At 46.8% G+C, this 10,362-nt stretch overlaps 1 protein-coding gene across 1 annotated transcript; it reads right to left on the bottom strand.

The window, feature by feature from the left end:
• Positions 1 to 65: 65 nt before the first annotated feature.
• On the bottom strand, positions 66 to 10,288 carry dis3 (DIS3 exosome endoribonuclease and 3'-5' exoribonuclease). Its single transcript, XM_035393214.1, has 21 exons — positions 9,762 to 10,288; positions 9,122 to 9,279; positions 8,772 to 8,965; positions 8,584 to 8,657; positions 8,312 to 8,479; positions 7,956 to 8,114; positions 7,688 to 7,801; positions 7,346 to 7,483; positions 7,028 to 7,174; positions 5,846 to 5,962; positions 5,656 to 5,757; positions 5,447 to 5,511; positions 5,261 to 5,345; positions 5,051 to 5,178; positions 4,547 to 4,633; positions 4,078 to 4,234; positions 3,366 to 3,580; positions 2,880 to 3,048; positions 2,103 to 2,264; positions 1,771 to 1,893; positions 66 to 923 (listed from the first exon to the last, which is right to left on the bottom strand). Exons 1-21 carry the CDS (start codon positions 9,978 to 9,980, stop codon positions 855 to 857), a joined length of 2,850 nt encoding a protein of 949 aa, XP_035249105.1. The 5' UTR covers positions 9,981 to 10,288; the 3' UTR covers positions 66 to 854.
• Positions 10,289 to 10,362: the final 74 nt, after the last annotated feature.

Below are 10,362 nucleotides of genomic sequence, written 5' to 3' on the forward strand. Positions count from 1 at the left end.
ACTTGAACGGTGCATGACATAGCATTAATAAAAGCTCAGAAAAATATGGGAAATCTGTATGTTCGAGGTTTTAGGCATTTTTTTATTGCTCAAATGGGGAAACTCATTGAGAACCACTAAATTTATGCTGCTTCAAAATAAATGTATTTTTTTCGATTCTTGTGACGTTTTATTTTTATGTAAACAAACTGCTTTTAGTGATGTGTACATTGTCACATACAGTATATGGACACCCGAACATCACATCCATGTGCTTGTAGAACATCTCATTCCAAGACCATGGGCATTAATATGGAGTTGGTCTCTGTGGCTATAGCAGCCTCCACTGTTCTGGGAAGGCTTTCCACTAGAGTTTGGAACATGGCAGCAGGGATTCGCTTCCTTTCAGCCACAAGAGCATTAGTGAGGTGGGGCACTGATGTTGGGTGATGAGGCCTGGCTCACAATCTGTTCCAATTCATCCCAAAGGTGTTTGATGTGGTTGCAGTCAAGGCTCTGTGCAGGCCAGTTGAGTCCTTCCACACCAAACTGGCCAAACCATTCCTTAATGTTTCTGTTAAACAATTCTCTTTATTCTCAGTATATATGAAACTATTCCTGTCACTGTCTGCTATATCTACTGTACACAATCATACTACACTTTAAATGTGTTTTTTTACAACTTACATTTTTAATAGCTAGAGATGTGTTACTCAGTTCATATATCAAACATCAGTATCATAAAAAGGTTTTATGACCTAAATATGGACTTAGAAACAGCAGACAGAAAACAATAATAAAACGCGTATAAAAATCACACAGAATGTCGCTGAGGAACGTTTACGTCAGATTGGCGGCTGTGTGAGCTGCACAGTTCAGCGGTCCAGCTTGGGCCTCTTCACCACCGGCCCGTCCACAGGAGCAGCCACGCTGACCCCAGGGATCTGAAACATGGCAATCATTCCGAGCTTTAACCACACGACTAACTGCTGCCGAACACGGCTAACTGCTGCCGAACACGCTAACGACACGGCTAACTGCTGCCGAACATGCTAACGACACAGCTAACTGCTGCCGAACACGCTAACGACACGGCTAACTGCTGCCGAACATGCTAACGACACAGCTAACTGCTGCCGAACACGCTAACGACACAGCTAACTGCTGCCGAACGCGCTAACGACACGGCTAACTCCTGCCGAACATGCTAACGACACGGCTAACTCCTGCCGAACATGCTAACGACACAGCTAACTGCTGCCGAACACGCTAACGACACGGCTAACTGCTGCCGAACATGCTAACGACACAGCTAACTGCTGCCGAACACGCTAACGACACGGCTAACTGCTGCCGAACATGCTAACGACACAGCTAACTGCTGCCGAACACGCTAACGACACAGCTAACTGCTGCCGAACGCGCTAACGACACGGCTAACTCCTGCCGAACATGCTAACGACACAGCTAACTGCTGCCGAACACGCTAACGACACAGCTAACTGCTGCCGAACGCGCTAACGACACGGCTAACTCCTGCCGAACATGCTAACGACACGGCTAACTGCTGCCGAACACGCTAACAACATGGCTAACTGCTAATTTGGTGTCGAGACAAAATTTTTTGTGTGTGTGTGTATACATTAAATTGAAGGGTGCATTAAAAAAGATAAGCATTCTGAATTCATTTGGATATAAATCAGTCTTGTAAATACCTATTATGTACATTCAACTAACCATAGGGTTTCATGTTATAACAGTCATGTTATAATACAATAGTAGGAAACTCACCACAGGCTCAATGAGAGCCATTCTTATTTTCTGATGCTGGATGTTGGACGCGTCCAAGCTGATGGTCACTTTCACTTTGTCAAACATGCTGAAAGTGTGCTTTTCCACTGTCAGTGTGGGCCCCTAGAGGACAGACATTTCAAACCTTTCAAATGAAACATTTCCAAATGGATACCTGTGTGAAAATTAACCCAAACAACCTCTGCAAAAGGATTCAAGACAAAAAGCCCATAACTAATTTTAAGACAATAAATAAAATTTACATTGGTTAGTATCTGTAAGTTAGTGAATGGTTAAAATGTGTAAGCATATAACCCGATATATTTAGCTACCTCTTCGTTGAAGGTGAGACTTGGACTGTGCTTTTGGTCTTTGTGTTCGAAGAACACGGTGCCCTCTAGTCCAAACTTCGGGATGAGGATGATGATGGCATTCTTTCTCACAAAGAGGATGAAGCCATCTTCATTGAGATTGCCTCTGCTCTTGAAAAACAGCTTAAAAATAAAACATTTAAAGACAGTTAAAACATTAATACACATGATTACGCATTTGTTTTTCTTTGCCATTTTTCTCCCATTTACTCCCCAATTTAGTCGTTATACCAATTCCCCGTGTGTATCACCTGGTCGATGCGTTATTCTCTGTCGGTCTGGGGAGGGTGTGCACTAACACATGCCCCCTCCGATACGTGTGGAGTCGCCAGCCACTTCTTTTCACCTGACAGCGAGGAGTTTCACTGGGAGAGCGTAAGGCACAAGGAGTTTCACTGGGAGAGCGTAACGTGCACGGAGGTTCACGCTATCTCCCCCAGATCCCCTCCCTGCTGAACAGGCGCCCTGACCAACCAGGAGGAGTCGCTAATGCAATGATCAGGACTCATACCCTTGCTTCCCACCCGCGAACACTGCCAATTGTGTTCGTAGGGACGTCTGACCAAGCCGGAAGTACCGCTGCCGGGGATTGAACCCGGGTCTCCGCGGTTACGCACTTGTAACAATCACCCGATTGGAATTAAAGGTTGAGTTGGTCAATAGCGTCGCAATAATAACTCTCAAAACTGTTCACTAGATATTTCTACCAAACAAAAACCGAAAATCTACAATGAGTACCTGTGTATGGAAGGCAACAGAAGCCCTTTGGGCGTACTGCGACATTTTGTGCCTGTAGTTGAGGTTGTTACACAGGGCCGACTGCTTGTGTTTGTCCATCAGGTCCGGGTATGTGCAATCTGCCCCTATGGCCACAGCCAGGAGGCGATGGACGATGATGTCAGCATACCTGAAGGGGGCGAATCAGAGGACACGATTATTAATTCATTAGGAAGACTGTTGTCACACAGAGAGTAGTTAATGTGTGGAATAGTCTGCCAGGTCATGTAGTAGAGGCAGAAACTCTTGGGATTGTCAAGACCAGGCTTGATACAGTGTTACTATCTACTATACTATCTACTCTGTAGGTAATCAGAGCACTCATTCAGTCAGGAAAATGGCGAGCATTGTTGGGCTGAATGGCCTGTCCTTGTCGTTGTGTTATGTTATGATTTAAGCAGAGGCAGACCCCCCCCCCCCCGCCGCCCACGGGAACGTCAGCGCCACCTCCTGATGGGCGAGGTGAAGTGGGTGTAGATGGCGGATGCCAGGCCGTAGTGGTGGAAGTCGCTGTCCATGCCGGAGCAGAAGTAGACGGCCTGCATCATGCAGCGGGTGGCCAGGATCCGCAGCAGCGTGTTGAGGTAGGAGAAGCCGTCCACCTTGGCCTCGTCCAGCGAATCCGCCAGGGCCTTGGCCGAGTCCGTGTGGATCTCCAGGTTCTGGGCGGGAAAAGCATTTCCGCTTAGTCACCGGCTCTGGAGCCCATTTAAAACTCTCACATTTAAAATACACGGCAAACAGAATTTATCACGTAAAGATAGAGACAACAGTCATCGAATAATTCTGAATAATCACTGGCATTATGTACCACTTAGAAAAGTACACAGTGAGGTCATTACCAATTTCATCCATCCATTATCTAACCCGCTTATTCCTGGTCAAGGTCACAGGGGATGCTGGAGCCTATCCCAGCATGCATTTCGGTCCTGAACCGGGACAGACCGCCAATCCATCGCAGGGCACACACACATCACGCACACACTCATAGCTAGGGGCAATTTAGACTCATCAATTAACCAAACCTGCAAGCCTTTGGACTGTGAGAGGAAACCCACCCAAACACGGGGAGAACATGCTCCACACAGAAAGGCCCAGGCCGGGATCCAAACCCAAGACCTTCTGGCTGTGAAATGAAATAGGTCGGAAGAAATCGTACTTTGGACTTGGCGGCCTTTATCAGGATGTCATAGTTGGACGGTGGTGGAGCCGGGTGTTTCCTGAGAAGCGCACACTCTGAAAATTCATCGTAGATCTTCTGCGCTACGGAAATATTCGCGAGCAACATGAACTCTTCAACCATGGAGTTGGTTTCCCTGTGAAAGAGAAAAAGACAAAGACACTGACAAAGGTCATCAAGTCCAAATAAATGCATAGACACCATACTTTCAATAAATTCAGATACAACACAGCACAAAGCTCACATATCACAGTGTTCACGATAGCCCTTCGGTGTAATAGTATACTACATTTTTGGTCTCTGAAATGTAACTGATAACACCACTGTTTAGTAGCAGATATCCGCATTGATGAGGGTCATGGAAGCAGGTGTGGGATGGATTCTTGATGTTGGTCATGGAAGCAGCTGTGTGACGGTCATGAGTGATGGATTCAGAAAGTTCTCTCACTTCAGCTCCTTGGTCTGCAGGTCGATGGGGTCGTGAGTCTCGCTGTCGATGTGGAAACGCACCTCTGGAGAGGACAGGGTCAAAGCCCTGGAAGAACAACAACGTCAACCATTATTAAACCAGATTACACTACACTACACTACAGGCATTTAGCAGATGCTAATGCCAACTGTTATTACATTACAGGCGTTCAGAAGACGCTTTTATCCAGAGCAACTTACACAACTTTAGCTTTTTTTACATAGTATCCATTTGCTGAGTTATCATATTCAGAAGCACCATTAGGTAATTCAATTAGTTTTTTAATTAGGAATTAGGAACATATCACAGAAGTTTACATTCAGAAATGCACTTAAAAATTTAAGTTTTATTACATGTGATGCACACAAAGTCCCAGAGCTAAATCCACAGAGGGTAGGGTTTGCAGTGGTACTGAAGGTCTAGACACCCCTGGCTCTGTTCTGGAGTATGTAACACACGATGTCACCTTCCTGCAGTACGTACCCCTTTTCAATCCTTTTCCTCTTCAGGATCTTGGCCAGCTTGTTCAGCCCACGCAGGCTCCTGGTGATGTCATCGTTCATGTGGGCATCGTCGATCCTCATCTGGGCCTCTGCGTACGTTAGGGAGGCCTGGCGGCACAACGGATCAGTCAGTCCCCGTCCGATTAACGAGCGCCAAACGCCGACGGAGAAACGCAAACCGCGCGCTTACCTTGGAGTTTATTACGCTCTTGGTGAAACGGGTGCTGAGAATTTCAGCCTCGTGGTTCACCTCCCAGATGCAGGAAAAGGCAAACCTGCAGATTTAAGAGATTTTCAGAAATAACCCTTAAAAAAGCACCAATGAGAAAAGAGAGGAAAGAGCGTGAATGACAGGAGATCCAAACTTCTCTCTTACCTGTCAACATTGGACCTCAAAGAGCACAGGTTAGAGCTGAGCAGTTCAGGCACCATGTCAATCCTCTGCTCAAACACAAACAGTCAGAATCAGTACGGAGGGTAAGAAAGTGAGGGCCGGTCATGTTCAGCAGATTTATCCACGGCAGGGACCCACTCAGAGGCACCTGTAAGCGGCTTGCCTGCCCGGTGCCTGACGGACATCGTTACCTTGTCACACAGGTACACGGTTGTGCCCCTGCTGGCTGCCTCCTGGTCCAGAGCATTTCCGGGGCGAATGAAATGGCTGACGTCGGCGATGTGGACGCCCACCTGGACAGCAGGGTGATGTCAGGGTTCTCACAGGGTTTGACAGTATAGAGGGTGTGGAGCTATCCGCTGTGCGCACACGCAACCCTACCTCCAGGTTCCCGTTTTCCAGGTCCCGGCAGTGGAGCGCGTCGTCGATGTCTGTGCATCCAGGAGGGTCCACACTGCACACGCACAGCTGCCTCAGGTCCAGGCGCTTCTTCATGTCCTGCAGGACACAAAAAAAGCTTAAAATCTCAACTAAAAAATGTGCGTGTGGCATTCGGTTTGCTGGAGAAGCGGACTGGTCTCGGCTGCGATGGCTGGTGGAGAGCACACGCACTTGGGTTGTGTTCACTAATCAGCCCAGGTGCTTAAAGGCATGTTCCTCTCCACAGTTTGGGGCCGAGAACCGGGAGCACACACCGAGAGAGCGAGTTTTTTGCTTTTCGTTTCTCTGCACACTAAAGACGGGAGAGAAAACTGCTGCTGAAAAGCAGTGTAGCTGGCAGCTGAAAAGCAGTGTAGCTGGCAGCTGAAAAGCAGTGTAGCTGGCAGCTGAAAAGCAGTGTAGCTGGCAGCTGAAAAGCAGTGTAGCTGGCAGATGAAAAGCAGTGTAGCTGGCAGATGAAAAGCAGTGTAGCTGGCAGCTGAAATGCAGTGTAGCTGGCAGCTGAAAAGCAGTGTAGCTGGCAGCTGAAAAGCAGTGTAGCTGGCAGCTGAAAAGCAGTGTAGCTGGCAGCTGAAAAGTTGGCCAGCGCCGAGCGACGTGCTGAAACGCGGTCGCTCTGTTTTACTTTCCTGTGTCTTTGTTATTTTAGTTTGTTGTTTTAGTTCATTGTTTTTTCTGGAACCCGTAAGTGGGAAGGAGGAACGTGTTTATTTATTTTCGCTTTGGTGTGGGTGTGCTCTCTCTTTCTCCCTGCGGCAACTAACGGTCCACTCCCGGAAATGCCACATCTCCCTCCCAGGGGTGTCACACCAGCGTGTGACACAGTGATAGGCTCTTTCCTAAGGAGAAACCGGGGCATGATATTCCTGAATCCAAATACACAGCAGTGTGAGTAATTACCACTTAATGGAAGCTATAAACACCTTTATGAAATAATCACCTGTACATGAAAATTATTAAGAGACTGCCCAGTTATTTGAACTATTAATAGGTCTCATCACTGCTTATTATCATGTAGACTGTTTCATCACGTCTCTCTGCTCTTTACAAGGGGATCTGAAAGTGAAGGTCACAGTGTGAGCCTCTACGGAATTTCTGCCGCAACGCCAGCGTTCTCGTCACCTCTTCAGTGATGCCCCAGGGCATCTTGGGTAGGAAGCTGAGGACGGCCTGGGAGAAGGCCTGGTGCGGAACGTCGTGCTCCAGCAGCAGCACCTCCGTCTCCGTCTCCTTGTCTCCGGCGCTCCCCAGGTTCCTCACAAAATGGCCCTGAAACGACACGGTTTCACAGGACGTGTTACTACAGAACAATACTACACAAGCCGCCCAATGACAGCTGTCACATGCCACAGTGCAGAGCGGATGAGGACGAGGACACACACACACACACACACATATATAAGCCATCAGCTGGCTGTGGGATTCAGGCACATGACGTACATTGGGGTATCTGGAGTGCTTGGGCCAGCCGTCGATAGCGACCATGATCCTCTGGCCCTCCAGAGCGACGGCCTGCCGGGTCTCCACGCGGATCCTGGGAATTCTGCGGTCCGCCGGGGTAAACAAGTGCCTCGTGGCCTGTGAGGAAAATATAAATAAAACCGTCTCAAAAAAGGCTTTAGTGGCAAAGGCATGTGGAAACAAAAAACATCTGAATCATCAAATCCGAACTTATGAGTTTAAATAAGTCTACACAAGGTAATTCGAAAATATCCAGAATGTGGTATCAACTATAGTAAAGTAAGAAATGTTATCTAGTTTTCATGCAGAACTCTATGGTACCTCTTTAATCTGTGATTTAGACAGCATCCCACAAAATGGCCTCCAGTTCCTCTTAATGATCCCCACCACCTTCCCTGTGGGCTTCAACATGGCTTCACTGGCTTCACTCTTCAACTGGAAGGAAAACAAAGATGGCGTTAACGCTTGAAATACAAAATCTGCCGAGCTCCACTTACAGCTACAGTACATGTTTATATTTATTTACAAATATGTACCACTGAAATACCACACTGCAGTCTGCTGACCACTGATATACCGCACGACTGACCATGGTTTCAGTCTCGTCTGCCTCGTCTTCGTCCTTCGGACCCTCGTCTTGCAGAACCACGGAGGAGGGCGCCACCCACTGGTCACGAGGCAGCAGCTCCACCGCCACCACGTCCTGGTGCACGGCCCGGTTCAGGTTCTGCAGGCCTTGGATCAGGACCTGCGGAGCACAGCAGTGCGGGGATGAGCATCAGACCGGGAGACCCCCATCATACTGAGCCCCACTCCATACTCTAATCAAATCAGTTCCATCTGTGTAGCGCTTCTTATCAAAGAATAGAATAACAGTGTGCTTCTCCATTAGCGTCCTGCTCTCATCTGAGGCGAGAGACACACACGGCTGAGCAGTGGACTTGCCTCCTTGCCGTCCTCTCCTTCTCCGTGGACGAAGACCGTGGCTTCCAGGTAGTTGTCCCGGCTGGCCCGGAACGTCCCCTGGAGGAAGGTGTTGTTCTTAATCCCGGTCTGGATCTTGGACAAAGGAAGGTGCTCCGGAAACAGAAGCTTGCTGCTCGTGATCTCGTTCTGCAGGGACAGGAACACAGCAGATATAAATATCCAGCAATATCTTCTACTCAAATTTTGAATGAAAACAATTATAACATGCTGAAGCAACTTGAGGCACATACACTGTCATCCGACGTCAAAGCCAGACGGTCCACCAGTTCAGGATTGGCTATCAAGCTCTTGACGTATTCGTCACCTGTATCCATAAAACGAGAGTAATTAAAGATGAGCACGTTCACTGTTGACACGCTTTTCAAAACGGACACAGCTCTCAATTATAGATTTCCAACGGTTTCCAAATCTCTCTCACATTTGTGCGCTATTAGGCCAGTCTCTTCGGCCTTTTCCTTGTTCCCTCGGTCATTCGTCAGCAGAACTATCTTCAGTTCTTCTGCCGCTGGGGCGTTTTTCAGGTGCTCGCCGTACCACTTGGCCGCCACGCGAATCGCTCTGTCATTTCGATCATTGGCGCTTTCCGCTTGCAAACGCTCTATAAATGTCTCGCTGTCAAAATAAACGCAATCGGAACATTAGACTTTAACCACGTATCTGTGGGTAAAAATTCATTTATTGTGAAAGTGTCCAGACAAACTTGAGTCAATGATTGTGTTGTAAGCAACTCGGTTTCTAGAGAACGGAATCAGCCGCTGTCACCATTACCTGTGGTGTTCATTGGTGAAAGTATAAAAATGCTTCTCCGCGTCATGGATGATATCTTTAATTCGCTTATAGATTGGGCCGCTCCGGTGTCTGACTTCCTGCAGAACCGTCTGAAGAATGATGACGTTCTTGATCAGGGGATCTTCCAGGATATCGATCTGGTGTTTACAAAATATATTATTAGACATCACCGCCTACTAAAATGGTTAATTATAAGTAAAATCCAATAATTTGTAATATTTGTACAAAACGCAGTAAGCGTAACATTAGGTCGAGGAAAGTAAGCCCGATGAAAATATCAGCAGCTATGAAAACAGCAGTAGCTAAACTTACCAACTAAATAAATGGTTAGTTAGCATTAAGCCTCCTCATACAAATTCTGATCAAATGCTTGCAAATCAAAACAGAGCACAAGCGACTACTACAGCTCTATTACTTATCTGAAAATTTCTACTCAGTGACACAAACACCCTGCTTAGAAAACGTGCACTTTATGTTTTGCGTAAACTTTAAATAAATATTTTCCATTTGCAAGGTACTTTAACTAGTTCGCACTATTAAAAAAACTACATTGACTAGCAAGATGACTTCGGCTAGTTAATCTCTGCACACTGTGCAATGTACGAATTACAACTGGTACCTGATGTAACACGACGTTTGTGTCAGGAATAAGGTAGTGAGTGAAGGGACACAGGTTGCTTTCAATGCACGCTTCTTTCTGCAGCACGGGGGAATCCTGTTTGCACTCCACGCAAAATTCACTTCCACACCAAATGTCGTCTCTCAGGTAGTGCTCCCGGACTATCTTCATTACCCCTCCCGACCGGGTCTTTTTGACGAACGTTTTCGTCTTTAACATTTTCCTGGTCAACTTTCCTCAAACTTGAAATTTCATTCATAAAATCGTCTCCCGACTAATAAACCACTTCGCCACAACTAAAGCACCCCACTGAGAAACGTGTGCCGGCGGATATCCAACCAATATTGTTCCGGGGTTTTATTGTGTTCGTATGTTCGCTCATTTCAACTGTTCAGTCAGCATTCTTACAATTGTTTTAATTTGTCCACGAACCATTTTTATTTGTATTGTTACATTTAGCACATTATCCTCAACACACATTTGCATGATATTTATTTGTGCGGGTGTTGAACTTGTAAACACTGGGCGTATGACCAACTCTGCGCAAAACTAGAGTAGGCCATCTAACCAATGAACTTTAACATAAGGCACTAGAGAAACG

This window comes from Anguilla anguilla, chromosome 15 (assembly GCF_013347855.1).
Source record: "Anguilla anguilla isolate fAngAng1 chromosome 15, fAngAng1.pri, whole genome shotgun sequence".
Classification (NCBI taxonomy): Eukaryota; Metazoa; Chordata; class Actinopteri; order Anguilliformes; family Anguillidae; genus Anguilla; species Anguilla anguilla.